Source organism: Lactuca saligna, chromosome 1 (assembly GCF_052625555.1).
Source record: "Lactuca saligna cultivar CGN05327 chromosome 1, ASM5262555v1, whole genome shotgun sequence".
Classification (NCBI taxonomy): Eukaryota; Viridiplantae; Streptophyta; class Magnoliopsida; order Asterales; family Asteraceae; genus Lactuca; species Lactuca saligna.
The window spans coordinates 70,173,920-70,197,204 of NC_136417.1; the positions used below are offsets into that span (position 1 = coordinate 70,173,920).

The 23,285-nt window shown below is 31.5% G+C and overlaps 2 protein-coding genes across 2 annotated transcripts; one reads left to right on the plus strand and one right to left on the minus strand.

Annotated features, from left to right (window-relative positions):
- Positions 1-11,606: 11,606 nt before the first annotated feature.
- Positions 11,607-11,996, minus strand: LOC145008144 (uncharacterized). The gene has a single exon (XM_078966762.1). It carries the CDS (start codon positions 11,994-11,996, stop codon positions 11,607-11,609), a length of 390 nt encoding a protein of 129 aa, XP_078822888.1.
- Positions 11,997-20,445: 8,449 nt separating this feature from the next.
- LOC145039518 (2-alkenal reductase (NADP(+)-dependent)-like) lies at positions 20,446-22,291 on the plus strand. Its single transcript, XM_078987563.1, has 5 exons — positions 20,446-20,777; positions 21,096-21,273; positions 21,370-21,536; positions 21,621-21,703; positions 21,808-22,291. The coding sequence occupies exons 1-5, from the start codon at positions 20,556-20,558 to the stop codon at positions 22,184-22,186; spliced, it is 1,029 nt and encodes a 342-aa protein (XP_078843689.1). The 5' UTR covers positions 20,446-20,555; the 3' UTR covers positions 22,187-22,291.
- Positions 22,292-23,285: the final 994 nt, after the last annotated feature.

Consider the following 23,285-nt stretch of genomic DNA (forward strand, 5'->3'; position numbering starts at 1 on the left):
TAAAAAAATAGGTTTTATAAGTCCAAAACATTCAAAGGTAATGATTCTGGACCAATTCCAGCACCAAAACTCGAAGATATGCTGTTTGGGGTTCCAACTCGTCTAGTGCACGAACCAAATCGGCGAGTTGGATGAGTTTACACTTGGACTCGTCGAGTCCCTTCATGGACTCCGTGAGTCTGCTATGCAGACAACACCAAAATTCAATTTTCAGCCAATTTGCATCAAGTATAAGTGAAAACAAGCCTAGGCTCTGATACCACTGTTGGGTTTTGATCATTCTAACACTCCTATGGTGTACATGCAACCTTAAATACCTTGGATCTATTTTTTCTCTATTATACATGAAAATATCAATTTCCAAGGTATTTATCCTAACTAGCATATTATGAAGTACAAATAATATAAAATCTAGTAGAATGACATACCTCTTTGTTGGTGCTTGATTCCATGTAGCTTGAGAGCCTAGTGCCCCAAGTGTGACACCTCAAATGGTTCACACAACATCATGAACACTTGGAATAACTTGAGAGAAAGTAGAACACTTCTAAAAAACGGATTGCCCTCTACACATACACACATAATGGCCGATTTCTTCAATAATAAGATCATTATATAGTTAGTCACAATTAGGGTAAACCCTAATTGTCATGGCTTTCCATTTTGTTGGATCCATGGGTTCAAGTACACCATGGAGCATCCATGGAGCATCCGATGGGTTTTAGCCCAACTTGATAATCCATGGAGCATTAGCCCACTATATAAGTATGGATGATTTACACAATCAACCTATATTTAATTAGTCTTCTTTTGATCACTTAATTAGTTCAAGATTAATTCTTGATCAATACTAATTAAATAATCTTATTAATATATTAGAAATTATAATATATTAATAAACCTTAAGTGTTATTTCTCTCATTTTAGTCTATCCAAATGCATGATGCCATGCAAACTAAATGGACCATGCCGGGTCGGATCAAGTATATACCAATTATAGTTATGGACTTAGACACTAATCCAACATTTTCTTCATGCAATTTTGCCAACCACTACACTAAATATACTTGTTTAATATATTTGTTCAATGATATAAAAGACCATGTTTATTTATAAAGGTCAACGACCGATTCTATGTTCAATAAAAAAGATTAATACACAAATAATTCAAGTTAACATCCCATTCTGGACACATGGCATGTTGGCGAGAGCTGAAGAATAGGAGTGGTTGTTGTATTCCTTGTTAATAGGCTGTAGATAAAAGAGTTAGTTGTGTTAGTACCTGTATAAATGTATGTACTCGTTTCCAAAAATCAATATAGAAAAACTCAGGAATTATTCCTTCATACGAATTTGCTAAGTCTCTACATGGTATTAGAGCCAAGCAAAATCTGATCAATCGATAAACTAAAGCGATATGGGTTCGACATAGATGCATGATCGTCTACCCCTGTTATCGTCCAAAATGTTCAGGACGCCCCTTTCCCCACCGAAGTCATCCTCGATGACACAAACTTCCCATTGTAGTCCTAATTAATGGAGATGCGAATTAGTGCTCGCAACAAATTAAGGTTCCTCACTGGTAAAACGGAGAAACCCACAACTAACGAAAAGGCTATTGAAGTATGGACGAAAAATAACAATCGAGTGAAGAGCTGGTTGATTGACTCCATGAGTCCAACCCTAATGTGCAGGTTTATTAGATTAAACATGGCATCGGAGATTTGGAATGCAGTTTCGAAAACGTTTTATGATGGAACCGATGAAACTCAACTCTTTGAGTTGAATTGGAAATCGTTCAACACCCGCCAGAAGGGACGTCCTCTTCCAGCTTACTACAATGAATTAGCGAGCCTTTTTTAGGAAATTGATACATGATTGGAGGGAGATGCAAAAATATTTGATGAAACTATTGTGGCTAACAAGATGTTGTCAAGGTTCCGTGTCCACATCTTCTTAGCTGGATTGGATTCTGAATTCAATCAGGCAAGAAGCGTATGCTTAAGGAAAGACCCACCACTCAGTCTTGAAGCATGCTATGCTTACATCAGGGATTTTTCTAAAAGGCCAAGAAAGAAAGTTGGACAAGCTACAATGTCAACCTCGACCTCTAAGACTCAGGGGGTAACCCCTCCTATGGCAGCACACACCTCCACTAGTTTTAGTAAGCCTCAATATAAAAACACTCGTAGTAATAATTGGATAATCAATATTGGAGCCTTAGATCATATGACAAATAACCTTGAGAACTTAACTACATCACATATCCCTAAAAAAATGAACATTTACACAGCTAGTGGTGAAGTTGAAAATGTCACAGCTGAAGGCATTATGAAAGTGTCTAGCTCTATGGAGCTTAACAAAGTCTTAGTATTTCCCTCATTATCATCAAATTTACTATTAGTTAGTCAAATTACCGAAGCTCTAAACTGTTATGTTACTTTTTGGCCGAATAACTATGTATTTCACGACATTGTGACACACCAGATTCGTGGCTATGGTACTAGGAGGGGAGGTTATACTATCTGGAAGAAGACTATTGAAGTCAAGCAAATCATGTAGGAGTAACTAAAGCGAATAAAGCCATGGCCTGGTTATGGCATCGTAGACTTGGGCATCTATCCTTTAGTTATCTTAGAAAATTGAAACCAAATTTGTTTTTGAATGTATCAGATGATGAATTTAGTTTTGGAATATTTGAGTTATCGAAAAATAGAAGAATATCTTACTCTCCTAGTGATAATAAAAATCTGGTGCCATTCATGACAATTCACTCTGTGTATGGGGTCCTGCACCAATCCAGACCCCGAGTGGTGCTCATTACTTTGTTACGTTTATAGATGAATGCACATGCATGATTTGGATATCTCTCCTCAAACACAAAGGTGAGGTGGTCAAAGCCTTTACAGAATTACATAAGTTCATAGAAACTGAGTACATGAGAGAGATTCATACTCTACAGTCGGATAATGGGGGTGAGTATGTTAGTTGGGTGATGAAAAACTTTTGTAAAGAAAATTTGATACGACATCAAACTTCTTGTTCACAAACTCCACAACAGAACGGACTTGCTAAACGTCGAAATAGATCAATCCTCGAAATTGTTCGGGCTTCCCTCTTTGATATGACAGTACCATGCAAGTACTGGAGAAAAGCAGTTTGATCCGCTGCCTACATCATGAATCGTACACCTTCAAGGGTCATTGAATTCAAAACTCCTCTACAAAAACTACATGACTCCATAGAAATTACACCAAAATAGAATCTAGAAACTCAAATTTTTTGGTGCACGGTCTATGTTCATCAAAGTATAGGTAAACTTGAACCACGAGCTATTCGATGCGTCTTTATAGGGTATGCAGACTATAAGAAGGGTTACCGGTGTCTTGATCCCCAAAGTGGAAAGGTATATGGCACTCGTGATGTGTCATTCCTCGAAATTATACCATACTTTGATCATAAGGGTCCGCTTCAGGGGGAGAAATGTCATGAAGAGAATCGAAATGAACAAAGTCCCAATCAGAGTGAGTTTTTTGAAATCTTTGAACGTCAGCAAGATGGTAACACCAACCCATAAATCGAAGGGGCTGATACTAACGAACAACAACAAGATAGTAATACCAACCCAGAAATCAAAGAGGTAGATACTAACGAAACTGAAGTCACCAAAGAACCAGTTATCGAACAGGAGCATAATCAAGTGATTGAAGATACTAACGAAACTGGTAATACAATACCATATGTGTTTGTTTTGCAGGAAAATAAACAAGGAAATGATGATATCTCAAACCTTGAAGAGGAATATGCTGATCTTGAAACAAGAGGTGTACAGAGATACCCCATAAGAAGCAATCGGGGGAAACCAAAGAGACAATATCAACCAGACGTGAAGGCAAGAGGAAAATATGCAATCATTAACTATGTTTCGCAACATAGGTTGGCAAAACCACATGCACTTCTAGTAGAGAATTTAACCACTATCTCAATTCCAAATAATGTACAAGAAGCCTTGAGTGACGAAAGGTAGAAGGATGCAATGAAAGAGGAAATAAAGGCACTTCAAAAGAATCAGACGTAGGAACTGGTGAGACTTCCTAGTGGAAAGAAGACTGTGGGGTGTAGGTGGATTTACACTATCAAATTGGACTCAAACGGGAACATTGACAAATATAAGGCCAAGTTAGTAGTAAAAGGGTATACACAAAAGTATGGAATAGACTATGGTGACACATTTTCTCCAGTGGCGAAGATCAATACCATTAGAATTCTTTTTTCAATCGTTGCAAACGAAGACTGGCCCCTTAAGCAATTTGATGTAAAGAATGTGTTCCTCAACGGATATCTTGAAGAAGAAGTCTATATGGATCCTCCACCGAGTATTAAATGTGAAGGGAAGGTGTGCAAGCTGAAGAAAGTCTTGTATGGATTGAAACAATCTCCAAGTGCATAGTTTGGAAGGTTTTCAACATTTATGAGTAAAATTGGATATAAGCAAAGATATGCCGATCACACTTTGTTTGTGAAGGTGAAAAATGAGAAGGTGCCTGCCCTAATTATTTATGTTGATGACATGGTAGTGACATGAAATGATAATGTGGAAATGAAGAATCTCCAAAGAGTATTAGCCACTAAATTCGTGTTAAAGGATCTAGGAAGTTTGAAATACTTCTTAGGGATTGAGGTGGCAAGATCAAAGGCAGGAATATCAATGAATCAAAGGAAATATGTGCTAGATCTCTTAGCAGAGACTGGGATATTGAACTGTAAACCGGCAGATACCCATATCGAAGCAAATCACTATTTGTAGATACTTCCCAATCAAATTCCAGCAAATAAAGATCGGTATTAGAAGTTAGTAGGAAAATTGATCTAGCTATCTCACACGAGACCAACCATAGCTTATGTTGTGTTTGTGGTCAGCTAGTTCATGCAGTATACCAGGTCTTGAGATATCTTAAATTATCTCCAGAAAAGGGTATATTTTTAGGGAGAAATCAAGACCACCATGTTAGTGGTTTTATAGATGCGGATTGGGGAAGAGATCGAAGTGATGGGAAGTCTACACAAGGTTATTTCACATTTGTTGGTGGTAACTTAGTCACATGGAGAAGCAAGAAACAAAAGGTGGTCTCAAGGTCAAGTGCAGAAGTTGAGTATAGAGGAATGGTTCGTGGCATTTGTGAACTCTTATGGATAAAGCAAATTCTAAGAGATCTAAGGGTCTCCTTAAGATCACCCATGAAGCTATATTGTGATAATGAATCAACAGTGAAGATTGCCAATAATCTTCTACAACATGACAGGATAAAGCACGTGGAGATTGACCGACATTTTATTAAAGACCACCTAGAAAGAAATATTGTGGAGCTTCCACATGTAAGCTCTGAGGATCAACTTGCAGATATGATAACGAAGGCAATGTGTGAGACAGTATTTCATAACTCTCTTGACAAGCTGGGAATGAAGGATATACATTCTCCACCTTGAGGGGGGCTGTTGGCGAGAGCTGAAGAATATGAGTGGTTGTTGTATTCCTTGTTAATAGGTTCTAGATAAAAGAGTTAGTTGTGTTAGTACCTGTATAAATGTATGTAATCGTTTCCAAAAATCAATATAGAAAAACTCAGGAACTATTCCTCCATACGAATTTGCTAAGTCTCTACATGGAAAGCCGTGAATGGACATATTTATTTATTTTTACTTTTTAACTTTTAATAATAATTTTATAGATAATATACTTTTATATATATATATATATATATATATATATATATATATATATATATATATATATATATATATCAAAATTCAGATTTTTTAATTTTTTACAATTAAAGTATAATATTGATATATTTTATATAGCTAAATGACGTCATTTTTCTAACTTTGATTGTTATTTAAGTCAAAAGTCCTTAAAGTAACCGGAAAAACTAGGAGTATGAGGTCATAGAAGGGAAATGGGAACAAAAATAAAATTTCAATGGCTTAAATATCACGATTTGAATTTACTTATTTAAATAGCAAACTTTTTATAGATTTGATGGTCATTTCAGTCAAAAATCCTATTAGAACCCTTATCTTTACCATGAATATATACACTTAAATATTTTCAATAGATCCCTAAAGTATCGAAGACAACATTTAGATCCCTCAAGCAACTTTATTCCAGCTTAAGCCCTTCACATTCTACAAAAGACACTTAAGTCCCTCCACTTTATTACAACGTCTAAACCTGCACAAAACTAAGAAATTCATAATAATTCAATCAATTTCATAACTTCAATGTTGTATGAAATATTTTTCCTAACATGTCTTTCAAATTCGGAGAACTCTTAGACACAATAACACTTTTTCTGGGACATATTTTTAAAAATCAAAGAACTCTTATAACAAGTTTTACATGTAAATTTTTGGAAGCATGCATAAATTGGCTTAAAGTAAGAACCATAAAAAGTAATATATTGTTTAGTATTGGTCAAATATATAAGTTTACCAACAAGTATTTGATAAGCAATAATATAATTCGGCAACACATCCTATGTATTCACACCCTCTTTGCTTATTACATCATTAAGACCCAAGGAATTCAATAGCTTGTTTCAATAGGTTTACAACCCAAAAACCAAACTCATGTGATAATTTAAACAATATTTTCTTTGTGAAAGACAAAGTCCGAATGAAGTTTCAACAATCTCAATACCTAGAACGCATTTTATGTTTTCAAGGTCTTTAATAAAAAACAAAGCACAATTTACATCAATTTGATAAGAATTTTAATTATAACTAATAGTCATGGAAAGGAAATACCTAACAAGACCCTCACATTTGGCAACCAACCGAGATTATAGCGCTCAATATCATCATTGGATTATATTTTATCTTATAAAACCGCATACAATTAATACTTAATAGTTTTCCCACCACTAAGTAGATTGGTAATTTAGTTAGGATAATTAAATTAAATGAGTTTTGAACTCTAAGCTACTAGTTCCCAGAAAAACATGATAATAATATTTTCAAAGCATTCCGAAGAAATGTATTTTGTTTATATTAAAACTTTGGGATGCCATCGTCAATACAAAAACATAAGCATAAATAGACCTTATATTCATTTCCACTAGTGATTTACATCGAATTTAATCTCTCAGTGTAATGTAGCTTTGTATCGACACCTATGATACCAATAAACTGAGTGGGTCAGGTTGAGAAACCTGATGAGTACATAAAGATTTCAATCCCACTATGTTATACCACACACACACACATATATATATATATATATATATATATATATATATATATATATATATAATTTAGAACTCACAATATATACAATCCTCACAATGATACGATCTATACTCTCGGATCTAAAAATTATCGTATTTTCTAATCCATACTCCTGGATCTAAGATTAACCTCTTTACCTAATCCATACTCCTAGATAAAAAATTACCCTCTTTACCAGATCCATACTCCCGAATCTAAAATTAACCTTTTTACCTGATCCATACTTTTGGATCTAAAATTAAACTTTTTACCTGATCCATACTCCCGGATCAATAATTATGCACATTCCATACTCTCGGACTAGGGACAATTGACTATGTCTAATCAATGCTCTCGGATCATTGACAAATTTAAAGTTCGACTCTCTATGTATATCTCATTTGTTCTCATAAATTGATACTGCCCAATATTCCTCTTAATTAATTTAGGTACTTTGTATCCTAAATTATTGTATATTATCATATATATTCTTAACACGTATTTCAGGCAATATTAAATATTTTACACACCAACAAACATTTAATGCATTATTCAATACATGTATTAAAATCATGTTCATGAAAGAGACTATGCACTCGCTTGTTAAAGTGATGACTCCAAACTCAAACATCACTTTGCTTCCAACTATTCTATTTTCCTTCGACGAAACCTAACATTATTATCGCTAAGTTTTAGTCTAATCTTTATTGCAACTAATTATTAGTCTAGATTCATCATTAACTCAAAGTCTACTTTCATGATCTATCAAATAAGGAACAACCAGGTAGGATCATATTGGAGGTAGGGTCTGTTTGGTATACAAAGTATACTGTTTGGAAATCCCACTTTAAACATCTCACTCAATCAGTATAACAATCAATGATAAATCTTATTTATAGGTTTATAATAACGATATTATATTTAAATATAAGTTATATTTAAAATAGGATAGGCGTATCTTACCTACGAGGGGGTTTGGCTAGGAGTCGGGCTCTGCAGGCGTGTGACATCCCCAATTTCACGTCTAGAAAAGACCGATTCGTTTATGCTTTGTTTTAAAAATCAGAGTAATCTTTTAAAGAAAACAGTTACGGAATTTGTTCCCAAAACAAAATATGATAAGAATTTATCAAAGCATTCCTTTAAAGAAATGTATTTTCATTATATAACAAAATCTCGGGATGTCATGTTCTGATACAGACACATAAGCATAAAAAGAACTTACATTTATTTTCACTAATGATTTAAATCTCCTTTAAATCCCTCTGTGAAATATGTCTTCGTATTGATATCTGTGATACAAAGAAAACTGAGTGGGTCAGGCTTGGGAGCCTGGTGAGCATATAGGGTTTTCATCCAATAATGTTATATCGTATATTTATAAATATAGAACATTCAAACTTGTACAATTTTACCATATAAAGGCAACTCTTATCCCACGCCATCGATCCTCACAACGATACGATCTAAACTCTCGTATCTAAAATTCTCCTCTTTACCTGATCCCTACTCACGGATCTAAAACTAACCTTTTCACCTGATCCTTACTCACGGATCTAAAACTACCTGATCCATACTCATGGATATAAAACTAACCTCCTGATCTGATCCATACTCCCGGATCAATAATTGTACCCAATCCATACTCCCGAAATAGTGACAATTAACTCTACCTTAATCCTAATATGTTCCATACTCCTGGATCAATAACTGTGCCCAATCCATACTCTCGGACTAGGGACAATTAACTTAGCCTTAATCCATACTCCCAAACTAATAACAAGTTTTATCTCTTTACCTGATCCATACTCCCAGATCTAAAACTAAACTCTTGGTCTAATCCATACTCACGGATCTAAAACTAGCCTCTTGATCTGATCCCTACTCACGAATCTAAAACTAACCTCTTGATCTGACCCATACTCACGGATCCCATCTACCCATGTACTACCCAACATATTTGTAGTTATAAAATACATATACAGTTTAACTCATTAAAACCTATATAGTTCATCCATTCCACCAACATCTCAAATAAACAACAATGTATAAACACATAACACGTATTTCATCGCAAATACTTCATACTTATGTGTTAGAAGAACGTAACCACACACTCACAAATATAAACAACGATATACTTAACACATTCAAACAATACTTGTATTATTATCGTGTTTATGAAAGGGACTAATCACCCACACATATAAACAACTTTATATTATACATATAGCACATATTTCATAGCAAATACTTAATATTTATGTGTTAGAAGAAAGTGACCACACACTCACTTGATCAGAAGATGATCGGACAACACTATGGCTTGTAGAAGTAGTATCCTTCGGTGAAACTGTGATCTCTTCACACACCGGACTTCTCGCAGGCAGAGCTTCGGCTTAGAAACTCTTTTCTTCTCGGGATCTTCGGGATTTGGGACTCGCTTCGGGTCTCGGGATGATACCGGGGCTTCGGGGGTACTTCTTTGCACATAAATCGATGTAATATGGGTGAGAGATGAGAGAATGAGCAACCAAACTCGACTGGCCCTTCAAATCTATTTATAGGGCAAAACTGGCCCTTGCCACGTCGCGACACCTTTTTCCACCTTGTGGGCTTGGTCGTCACTGCATGCATCATCACAAGTTACGTCTGGGGGACTCCCAGAGGTGTCAGAAGACCTACCAAATCGTGGCACTGCTTGCCACATCGTGGTCTCTGATACAACTTTGGGGTTCGTGCACCGAACTTCAGAAATTCATAACTTTCGCATATGAACTCTGTTTTCGACGTTCTTTATATCAACACGAAGGTGAGATTATGGTTTACAACTCTTGTTTAGACTCCATTGGCTAATTTTGACTTTATTTTTAATATATTATAATTATATTACTTATATATTATTTTTAGTAGGCCGGGACAGGAAAACTCCGTTATGAACTCATAACTCGTCTGTCTGACGTCCGTTTTCATCCGTCTTTCCGTCGTTGCACTACTATCGATGAGATCTTCAATTCTCATTTAGATTGTTTCAGATAAATATCGCTCTAACATAAATTCACTATTTACATTGCGCTGTGTCGTGCCGGTTCTGTCGTGAAACTTCGACAGGTCATAACTTCTTCGTTATAACTCGGATTTCGATGTTCTTTATATATTCGGAAACCTCGTAACATAAACTACATCTTATTTAAGATTACTCCTTCTAAATAATCTTTCCCAAAAAAGTCAATTTTGACGCTCACTATCCTTAAATTGACTAGCCCAGATCTACGGGCGTTACAAGAGGCAGAACTTCTGAGCCGAAAGCTCTTCTTCTCGGAGCCTTCTGGCGCTTCGGGACTCGCCTCTAGCACTTAGGAAGTGCTAGGGAAAGGAAGAAATGGTTTCGCGGTAATGGGAGAGAAAGGATAAGAAAGGTGTGAAGAAAATGGGTGATTTGTTCCTCTATTTATAGGCCTTCTGGGGCCTGTCATGTCGTGAGCCTTGCGTAGGCTCCAAGACGAAGTCTAGTGCTGACAGGTGGTGCCGGATGCAAGTAAAATAGCCAATATTTAAGAATTCATAACTTTCAAATACAAGCTTCGTTTTTGACGCTATTGATATCCACACTTAGGTAATGACAAGATGTACAACTTTCCTTTTGACTTCATCGGCTAATTCTTGACCAATTTTAAATTTAACAGTATGAGAAGATTATACTGTTAAATGACTGCATAAAATTTGTAACTTCTACATACGAACTTCGTTTTCGTCTTTCTTTTTATCGTTGAACTATTATTAATGAGATATTCAATTATAATTAAGGTTGTGTCGCTAAAAATTGATCGATCTAAAATTCGAATTTCGGGTTGTGCACTACTATGCTAAATCTTAGAAAAACCATAATTTCCTCATACGAAGTCAGATTTCGATGTTCTTTTTATGCACGCTCTCGATTTAATGTATACTATGATTTTCATTTAGATTACTATGTCTAAAAAGTAATTTATCAAAAATTCACTTTTATGTTATGTGGTGTCGTGCCGGTTTAGCTGTAAAACTTCGACGAGCCATAACTTCTTTGTTATAACTCGGATTTTGGCATTCTTTATATGTACATAATTCTTGTGACATATACTACATATTAGTTAAGATTGTTCATTCCAAATAACCTTCTATCCAAAATTCGTTTTTTTGACGTTTGCTGTCTTTAAATTGACTAGCCCGAATCTGCGGATGTTACTTTTGGTTTCGATTAAAGTAGCCACAGCCTTGTCCTCGACCACAACCATGCCCTCGTCCACATGTATTGTTTCGATGAGTATCAGTATTTGTAGCATTCGCGTCAAGAAGTGTTACTAATCGTGTTGACAAGAATCATGATTTTTCATCAAGAGTTCATTGTTTTGCTCTGCAACAAGCAAGCATGCATTCAGTTCAGAATATCTTGTGAACTTTTGTAATCGATATTGTTGCATCAAGGTAATGTTTGTTGCATGAAACGTGGAGTTAGTTTTCTCCAACATATCTTCATCAGTAACTTCTTTTCTACAATACTTGAGTTGTGAACATATTCTGAACAAAGCTGAGTTGCATTCAATTACTTTCTTTAAGTCGTGAAACCTCAGTGTTCTCCATTCATCTCTAGCATTTTGAAGTATAACTTCCTTTTGATGATCAAATCTTTCTTTCAAAAGATTCGAAAGAATACTTGGATCAGTAACATTAAGATCTTCAAATCTCAACATTTCATTAATATGTTTACAAAGGAAAACTTATGCTTTCGCCATGTCTTATGCCAAGAAATTTTTAAATTCATATATTACATTTGAGATTCCTATGGATTCAGGATGCAATTTTACATCTATCATCCATGACATATAATTTTTTCCACTAACTTTAAGTGCTGCAAACTCGAGCTTTGCAATGTTGGACATATTGTAACTATAAATTTTTAACAAAATAAAAAGTTAAAATTAAACTCCATTTATTTCAATAAATATTACATAAAAAAGAAACCGTAAAGCTAACATTGCATACAAACCTAAAAGTAGATGAAATTCCATATTATCTTTGATGTTAAGGATTGAGATGAAAAATAACATGACTATTATAGTCATAACTATCACAAAATGATGAATCATCTTGAAGCTTGATTTCTTGAAATTGATTTGTTTGATAAAACACAGAAATATTTGTTGTGGGTAAAATAAGCAGGGTAAAAATGTTTATTTATAGTAAAAAAAATATAGTCGTTGTTTTTGTTGTTTGTAATCGTTGTGTGTATATATATATATATATATATATATATATATATATATATATATATATATATATATATATATAGAGAGAGAGAGAGAGAGAGTCAAGATCAAATAAGAAGGAAAATTTTGGTAGAAAGGTAAGAAGTTTTTTTTTCTACATATTTTCTTAGCGAACATACAAAATGAATCATTAGATGATTCAAAGGTAAGATGATTCACAAGAAAAAATTCCCAAAAAAATATCTTTATGATTTATTTTTAAATAAATTAAGAAACAATTCACTTTTATGACAATTTAGGTGAATAACAACGAAATCATTGTATAAATGAATCATCGGTGTGTTTTTTTTTGAGTTTTTTTTGGTGAATCATGTTATTTTTGATTCATCTAGTGATTCATTTCTTTTGTTTGTCAAAAATATATGTAGAAAAAAAAACTTATTACCTTCCTACCAAAAAAAAAAAATTGTTACCGGATCTATATATATATATATATATATATATATATATATATATATATATATATATATATATATCCGTTGTACATATATATTATGTATATGTATATGTATTTTATAAATCATTTAATAAGACTTATAACTAATACATAACTTTACTTGGTATAATTTTACTAATTAGAAACATAAATAAATATTAGTAAATATGTAAATAAAATTATAAAGAGAATCTAAAATATAAATAAACATTAACATGTATAAATAAACGTTAGTATATATAAATAAAAATTAGTTGCATAATTTATATGTTAATATGTATAAATAAAAGTTAGTTGCATAATCTAAATGTTAGTAGGCATAAAAATTAATATAGATATGATTTCCACTTGTTTAATAACCTTGATTAGAGCTTTCGTGTTCATAACATGTCATAAATTCGGCGTAATTAAAACTCAAACTAACAAAACTAAACTAAAACATTATAAAATAAAAGAAGCGAATTTGAGAACATTCTTGAACACATAGAATAATGTATTTAAGATGGTGTGTTTTTCTCTTTACATTTGATGAGTATTTATACTACATAATATCCTATTCATACATCATCACAATAGTAATTCAATAGGTAAAAAAAATTATTCACGTGATGAAAATTGTTTATCCACATGCATTGTCTAACTTAATAATTGGATGTAATATATATATATATATATATATATATATATATATATATATATATACATATATATATATATATATATATATATATATAGGTTCAAATGTTTCTGACAACTATTGTGTACATGTATGCACCAATGAGAATTCAGGAAATAATAAAATAAATTAAATAAGAAAATAAAGTTATAATGGTAATCTTAGTATATTTAATTATGGTAAATGAATAATTCAATTAATATATCCTAGAATAAGGGAACAAACACTACAAAACTTGCAATCACGTATCCTTTCTCAAAACCATATTCCTCTCCATTTGGAGGCGGTGGAAGCTTTGGCTGGATTAGGTCATTTTCCTGCTATAATTTCTGAATCTTGTGGTAGTGAATCAATTGTTGAATGAGTTAAGTACGAGTCTAACTCCTCGTTTCACAGGTTTTCCGAGTCATTCCTATGAGGTTTGTCACTAATCTAGTAATCTCCCAATTATTTGAATGTAAGGATTTTTTTTACTCCAAGAAGAACGTCAAAACATCTGTTTCTTCCTTCACAAATTACAAATTCAATCTTTGAACAAATCTGATTGTTATGAATCAATGACGAACATGAGAAATATCAATTTGGCTAGATAGTTTTCGTCACCTTTGATTTGTGTACATGGCTGTGACCATGACATTACAGAAACATGAAACTGTTATCATGATTTTCATTGGGTTATATACATAATCTTGTATGATTTGAATTTTTTTTGTCTTCTTTTTTCTATTATAGAGCAGTGGTCTTGATTAGATATTCCATCTCCAGTACCTGTCTGATTTGCCTAATATGATTCTGTCATGACGTCCATGTGTTCAATAAAATGCCTCAATGAAAAAATAGTTAATAATCTTTAATTTTTTTTACTTCGTTTTGTTCCTAATTCTTTTCAGAAATATATAACTTAATTTAGATTGGGTTGAATGCCCTTTTCATAACAATAGGTTGATGCTAGTTGATTTGGATTAAGTTTGGAATTACATTCGATTTCTTCAATCCTGTTTCACTGCTCTATTATTGTTAGTATTAAATTAGATTCGATAGATTTTGCATTTCTTGTTCCTAGGAGATTCAATATTGTTTGATTGAGTTTTGGCAAAGTGGATTTTGCTTTCAAATTTCAATGGATTTTGAGTATGTGTGTTGCTTAGTATGCTACTAGAATAAGAAAATAGTTGTATGTAATCTATGTATTCTGTTATAATTTACTCTTTGTATTCTGCCAGAATGAATTCTCTGTATTCTATCATATTTTATGTTTTCTTCCAGAATATATTAAGTGATAGGGATTGCAAGTAACATTCTTTTAAGCATTCTTAGTTTTTTTTATTTTATTTGTGATAGGAATGGTTGGAAGAATGGGTTGAAGAATTACATTCTTACGATAATACATCATATTTTTGTAAGAATAGTTGCAATCAAGTCGATTCTTTGGACCATTGAAGAAGATTAATGGCATTTGTTCAATAACTGTTTGACAAGATGGATAGGGCTTCATTAGTTGCTATCATTGTGTTGAAGACCTAATAGGAATAACTTGAAGAATGAATAATATTTGATCATATTCACAATTTTAGAATGTTGATAATTTTTAAGAATTTTATTCATTTTTATTGATATTCTTTTAGAATATGTATAATTATATTAAATGTATAAGGGTTTTAATCTGTAAGAATATGTATGAATTTGTATATAAGTTCAGATGTATACTAATATATTAGAATGTTGTTATTTTTCAACCACATATTCAAGAATGATGTTATTCTTCAATAATATTCTAATAGGATAAAATTCTGAAAGAACATTATTCTAACAAAAAAAATATTCTGACAGAATAAAATTGGTTATGTATATAAATTACGTTAGAATTAAAATTGAATTAATTAAAAAAATTCAGATTTTTAAAATTAGGAGAATTAATCATCCCTAAAAATCCAAAAATTTCCTTTTATAAATGTGGTTAATTGTCCAAAATACATTTTTGCTAAAATTTATGTGATTATATGGTACATTTTATCCCATTGTAATATATACACCTCAAATCATGTATATTGATTAATTACATCCATTGGTCCAGATTTGTGCATTCTGGCACACAATAGTTAATAAAAACAAAATAACCTACGCCTATATATATATATATATATATATATATATATATATATATATATATATATATATATATATATATAGAGAGAGAGAGAGAGAGAGAGAGAGCTAGCTTCATTTGTTTAAAGTAAGTATTGTGTTATTGTATGTGTAAATGTGGACCAATCAAAATTAAACAAAAAAATAAATAATTAAATAAATAAATAAGGGTAATTTAGTAATTTGTTTAGTAACTTCAAAAATTAATCCCTATAATCATGGTATTGACCTAATCTCTCCAATTTAAATCTCGTTCTCGATCTGCAAAATTAGAATCGATCTTGAGTTTTACAAAAATCGATTTCCATCGCCATCTCCAACTCCAGCAAGTCGACCGACTATCAGATTCATGATTAATGATTTATAAATATGTCCGATTGGCCGCCTCTCTCCCTCTCTCTCTCTCTCAATCGCTCATCTCTCGGCCACAATCGAAAACCCTAGACATCTTCTTATCTATCTCTGTTGATCGGTAAGTTTACTGAATTTCTCAGTTCGATTTTGTTTGCAACTTTCTTTACTAGTTGTTTGATTGACCGACTATCGATTGCAGGTATTTCAATTTCTTTTCTTGTCATTGCTTCGATCATAACCCCTTCTTCTCCCTTCTTATTTTTTATTTCTTTTTTTGGATTCATAAGGAAGAATTCATTGATGTTGTTGATATGTGGTGGTATGTAGAGGTGTTTGATGGACAAGAATGAGGAAGATGGTGCTTGTTGATGGCATTACACATAACATTGAATGAAAAATGGAGAATCGACAATTAATATGGCCTGTTGTTGGTTTGATGGTAGCAGAACTAGGGTTTGTGAGAAGATGATCTGCAGACTAATGACATAAGGAAGATAAAACGTTGAGGCAATAAAGATCGAGTCTCTGATGTAAACTCTCTTTCTCCGAAACACCACCAAATCGACGTCGCCACATCCTCCTAAAATTAAACCCTCCATCTGTCTAAATCAATTGCAGGTATTTCAATTTCTTTTCTTGTCCTTGCTTCGATCATAACCCCTTCTTCTCCCTTCTTATTTTTTATTTCTTTTTTTTGGATTCATAAGGATAAATTCATTGATGTTGTTGATCTGTGGTGGTATGTAGAGGTGTTTGATGGACAAGAATAAGGAAGATGGTGCTTGTTGATGGAATTACACATAACATTGAATGCAAAATGGAGACTCAACAATTGATATGGCATGTTAGTGGTCTGATGGTAGCAGAGCTAGGGTTCGTGAGAAGATTCCGTGTTGGTGTAGTGACAAAGGCAGAAGTGTCTCTCTCTCTCTTTAAAACCTTGCACATGATTCCACCCTACTTGACTTCTTATTTGTATCTAATCAAGGGTGGTAATGATGGATGGTTATGATGGGTGGTAATGGTGGCTTCTAGTTGTGTCAGTTACAGGTTAAATTTTTGATTCACTACCCAACTGATCAGTTTGACAAAGGTAAAAGTGTCTCTTTAAGTTTGTTAATGATATTTGTTGCTTCTGCTTATTTTAGGGTTTGATTCACAACCCAACTGATCAGTTTGATTTTTCCAATGGGGTTGTACAAGACTATAAGTTCTAATTCTGTTGAAATCACAAATTCCAATTCTATTGGAATCACAATTTTTTCCTCATGATCTGCTGGAATCACAAATTCCCATTCTGTTGGAATCATAAATTCCAAATAGTTATCAATTCGGTTGGAATGGAATCACGAATTCCAATTTTGTTGGAATCACAGAAGTGGATGCTTGAAGAACGAACCGCAAAATTGAAAGTGATTATAAGCAACATTATTCTTTTAGAATGTATTAGTGTCGTTGTTAGATTTTGATGTTTTCTTACCCGTTTTGAAAGTTTTTTTTAGTATTATTCTTTAACAATAAATGTAATTGTTAACAATTGTTACCCGTATTCTATAAGAAATAATGTATTTTTTGTTTTTATCCTTCAATTGATTGTTCAAGAATTTGTTATTCTACAAGAATTTTTAAAGTCATGATCAAGAAATAGGTTCAAGAATATTTTTATTATTTATGGTTCAAGAATATTTTTATTTTTGAATATACCCATAAACATATTCTGTCAGAAAGTCCGAATTAAAAGAATTATAATTCGTAAAATCGGATTTTAAAAATTAATAGAATCTATGATTCCTTAAAAATGCAATTTTCCTTTATTAAATCTATATTAATTGATTAAAATACCATTGCAATTAATTAAAATGATATTTTTCAATTATATTTAATTCAATAATATATATTAATCACTTTATTAAAATAAGTGAATTTGATTGGTCCACATTTATGCATACAATAACACAATAGATACTGTAAACAAAATAACGTAAACCTATATATATATATATATATATATATATATATATATATATATATATATATATATATATATATATATATATATATATATATATATATATATATATATAAACTTTTTAATATATGCAAAATTTCTATAAATACGTGCATAATTTTTTACTTAATATTGAGTAACAAATGTAATTTTAGTTTCTTTAACTTATTTTGCTTTAATAGAATTATAATGGTTTATATACAAATAATTAATAATTTTATAATTTGACGATAACAAACTTTATAAAATTATTTCAATAAAAAAGATTAAATACATATTTCTTAAAAGCTAATTAATAGAATGAGTGTTTTTAACAATTTTTATAAATTATAAAAATATATTACAAATATATTTTTTAGGTAAAAATAATATAAAAATGCAAATAAGTTGAAGAATCCACCTCCAAAACCCATTTCCATTCGATTTTCCTTCCATTATTTTCAAAACCAGTTTTGTATTTCATTTCATTTTTATGTAAATAAATAATAATATTTTAAATATGAAATAGTATTATTCATAGCACTAAAATCAAATTGAATTTTTATCTGTAAGTTTTAATCCATATCATTCTATTTTTATATAATTTTTTCCTAAATGTCCATATAAATAATTAATATTTTCAATACCACGTTATATACTAAGTAATATCAATTAATTACAAATATAAATTTTAATCTTTATTTATTGAATTCATATAAAAGTTTAAATTCAGTTTATGAAAGTTAAAAAAATTATAATTTAATAAATTTTGATTTAATATGATCATATTAGTTTATCTATATTAGAAATATATTTTTTTTGGAGTGGAAATAATAATAAATATAAGTTTGTGAATTGCTTTTTAAAATAAATTATTAATTTATTGTTTGTTCTAAAAGCCAATAAATTAACAAAGTGTTTGGAAACACTAAGGTCCCTTTTGATTTTTGTCGTCCAAAAAAGTGTTGTATGAAAAGATTTCTAAATAGGAAAAAAACTATGTTGTTTGATTGTTTATCTAACTGTCTGTATTAAATGATGAAAATTGATCATATTACCATGTACTTCTATAATGTGATGGATGAAGTTGCTGAATAATTATAAAAACATACAAAATGTCATACCAAATTAAAATTACACAATAATCATTTGAAATCCAAATAGAATATCGATTACGTTGTTTTTACTTTATTGTTTTTCAAGTTGATGTTACGTTGTTATTCTTTTTAGCCATTTTTTTTAATAATACAGAATGTGATTCTTGACCTGGTTTATGTCTAATAATGGTGGGATGAATGAAATTTTTTAAAATATATTAGGATGATGGTTGTTTTGTCCAAAAAAAATAATCCGAAAAAAATAAATTAAAAAAATTAACTAAAATAAATTAATAATCCAATAAAGTAATATTCATTAATATATAAAAACTATATATTATGAATAATATTTACTAATATATAAATATTGTATATTATAAATTATATTTCTTAATATATATAAAATAATAATAGAATAAAAAATAATTATTTAAAAAAATTTAATAATCCAATAAAATAATATTAATTAATACATAATCCATTAGAAAAGTAATAATCCAGTAAAAAAGAAATTAAGAAATATCTAAAAGAAATTAATAATTCAAGAAACAAAGATGCGATGTTTGCAACATAATTGTCTTTCCAACCCATTAATTCAGAAATATATGATTCTGGATTTTTCTAAAAAGACATATCTTACTGAAAAATGCTTATGTTTTTATGCAAATCAAACAGTGTTTTTGGTTCATTCTGCCAAAAAGATAATTCTACCAGAAAAATATGTTTGAACCTGAAAACATGTTTATCTATCAGGGCTAACTTTTTAGACAAATTTAGATAAAAAAAAAAAAAAAAAAAGAATGACTTTTCAAAAAAGCTATGAATTCCTAACCTTTTGGAAAAGCCAATAAGAAGATTTAAAAGATTACCCAAACACACCTAAAATGAAATTCTAATCACACCCTTTTTATTTTATTAAATTAGTTTATAATGAGCAAAATAAATACATTCATAATTGAAGAGATTTTTATGAAAAAAAAAAGCTTATTATATCTCTTAATGTGATAGTCTTTTCAAATTACTTTAGAAAAAAAAAATATGTTTTGTTAGTTACAGTCGGTTGAAATATCATGATACCAATTTCATTATCAAAAAAGTTTGATAGCAAATTATTTGAAAATACTTTTTAAGTTTCAAAAGCTCTAATTATCCATTTTTGTTGGAAAAACACTGAAAACTCTCTTAATAGGCGTAATATCAGTATATGGCTATATATGCCACCAAACTCCTATCCTCTCACATTCCCTGTGATTCCATAGCATTCATCTAGTGCTTGTTTAACAGGTAAATGGAAGCAGTGAGAAATCTACAGGTAATCTTGAAGGATTACGTTAATGGCTTCCCCAAGGAATCATACATGCTCCTTAAAACTTCCATCATCCCCCTCAAGCTCCCACAAGATTCCAATGGCGTCCTCGTAAAGAACCTTTATCTCTCCTGCGATCCATACCTGTGTCTTCTGATGAGCAAAGGTCAAGTCGGTTACCTTGAATCCTTCACTCCTGGTTCGGTATGAATTACAGTTTACACTCTCATTTCTCACCTTTTTTTTATCCACTTTAAGGGAAAACAATTTGTTTATCGAATGATTTGTCATGAAGGTTGTGCTTTGCTATTCGAATTGAACTGGGGCGCCTAATCTTTCAACTGTAAACTTTGAACTGCAGCACCCAATATTCCTGCAAATCGTTGTTTCTTCCTAATCATTACCTTTATGAGTGCATTAGCTTTCAATGAAGCATTTTAAACTTCTTCAACGAATATGTATAATAATATTCTTAATACACTTATAATTAAAGGTTAAGAAGTTACTACTTGGCTCTTGTAGCCCATAACAGGATTTGGAGTCGCTAAAGTTGTGGATTCTGGGCATTCAAACTTCAAGAAAGGTGACCTCGTTTGGGGATTGACTGGATGGGAAGAATACACCATTATCACTACTCCCCAGACCCTTTTCAAGATTCAAGATACAGATGTCCCTCTTTCATATTATACAGGAATCCTTGGTATGTTTTTTGTTTAATTAAGGAGCTTTGAGATTCTATAAATTACGGATGTTGAGTTCTGTAAAATGAGTTTGTTTCTTTGATGGTTTTTTCAAGGTATGCCCGGTATGACTGCTTATTATGGCTTCTACGAGATTTGTGCTCCGAAGAAAGGAGAGTATGTCTTTGTTTCATCCGCTTCGGGGGCAGTCGGTCAGCTTGTCGGGCAGTTTGCGAAGCTGACCGGATGTTATGTTGTTGGGACTGCTGGAACCAACGAAAAGGTGATTAATTTTAGCAATATTTTCCCTTATATGATGATTTATTGATTGAGATACATTTTCTCAAAATCATATATGTCATGCAAGGTTGAGCTGCTGAAAAATAAATTTGGATATGATGAAGCTTTTAACTACAAGGAAGAGCAAGATCTTGATGCAGCTCTCAAGAGGTTAGTTAGTACCCCAAACAAATAATATATTTGTCACCTAAAACAAAGATTAATATTTTTTATACATATATATATATTCTATTTTTTTTTCTGATTAATATCAGGTACTTTCCGGAAGGAATTGATATATACTTCGAGAACGTTGGTGGGAAGATGTTGGAGGCGGTGCTTTTAAATATGAGAGTAAATGGACGGATTTCGGCTTGTGGGATGATCTCACAGTACAACTTAAATCAAGAGGAGGGTGTGAGGAATTTGTCAAGCATAATAATGAAACGACTTCATATGAAAGGGTTTATTGTAAGTGATCATTTTAATTTGCTTCCAAAGTACATGGAAATGGTTATACCATTGATAAAAGAAGGGAAGATATGTTACATTGAAGATATTGTAGAGGGGCTTGAGAGTGCACCTGCGGCTTTGGTCGGGCTTTTTTCGGGAAAAAATGTTGGCAAGCAAGTGGTGCTTGTGGCTCGTGAATGAGTCCATATGGTTGGATAAGTATAGTTACACGTATATGATTATCATTCTCAAACATGTTATGAATATTACAAACATAAATTTTACACAAACCTGATCATTGGAACATATTCGCAATGTTGAACCTAGTTTACACTTTACGAGGACTTAATTAGACATTTCCAGCAACATAAATAATCCATTATATTAACTTATTCTAATATCCTAAACTAGATTTTAAGTATGTTACACATAATTTTCCATTCTTTAACAAATGTAAAACCTATTTAAACATAAATTTCACTAGAACTTGATCATTAGAATCAATGTTGTTGTCATTGTTTAGAAGTTGTCCTAGTTTTGTCACTTCACCTTATTAAATCTTTTGTAACTAATCCAACAATATTATTCTTTAAAATGAATAATTTGATTTTTGAATAAGCATAAATAAAATTTTTAAAATGAAAGTGAATTTGGAGATGTCACACCAAAGCCAAAATCATAACCATAATTTTGGTCGCGGACAAGGTAATAATCGTGGTCGTGGCCAGAAAAGGAACAATTACCATTATTCACAAAGAAACAATACCCAAGACAAGGCCAAAGTGACAAGGGACGATACTAGGATCTCACAAAAATTTGATGGTTTATGCTATAGATGTGGTAGCACATGCCATTGGTCAAGGAATTGTCGCATACCTACACATCTTTGTCAAATTTATCAAGAGTCTGTTAAAGGAAAAGGAAAAGAAGCAAACCTCATTGATAATGTTGAATGCACTCCGCTAACATTTGCCGATTTCTACAATGACGTGGAAGGCATAAACAAAAAATTTTAATTATTGTTCTAGTAGATATGTTTTTCCTTTATTTGTTTTTAATGTAATGGCTTTCCTACAATAAATGAACTTTCATTATAATAATTATTATGATTATGTTTATTCATTTATTATTTCATTCATATGTGAAGTTTAATATGAGTCCAACTGGAGCACAACACCAAGAAAAGGTTAGAGATCTTTATACATCAGATAGTGGTAGTACGCATACGATTTTGAAATCAAGGAAATATTTTTCAAAATTAGTACCAAAAAAAACAATCATACATACCATATCAGGCTCT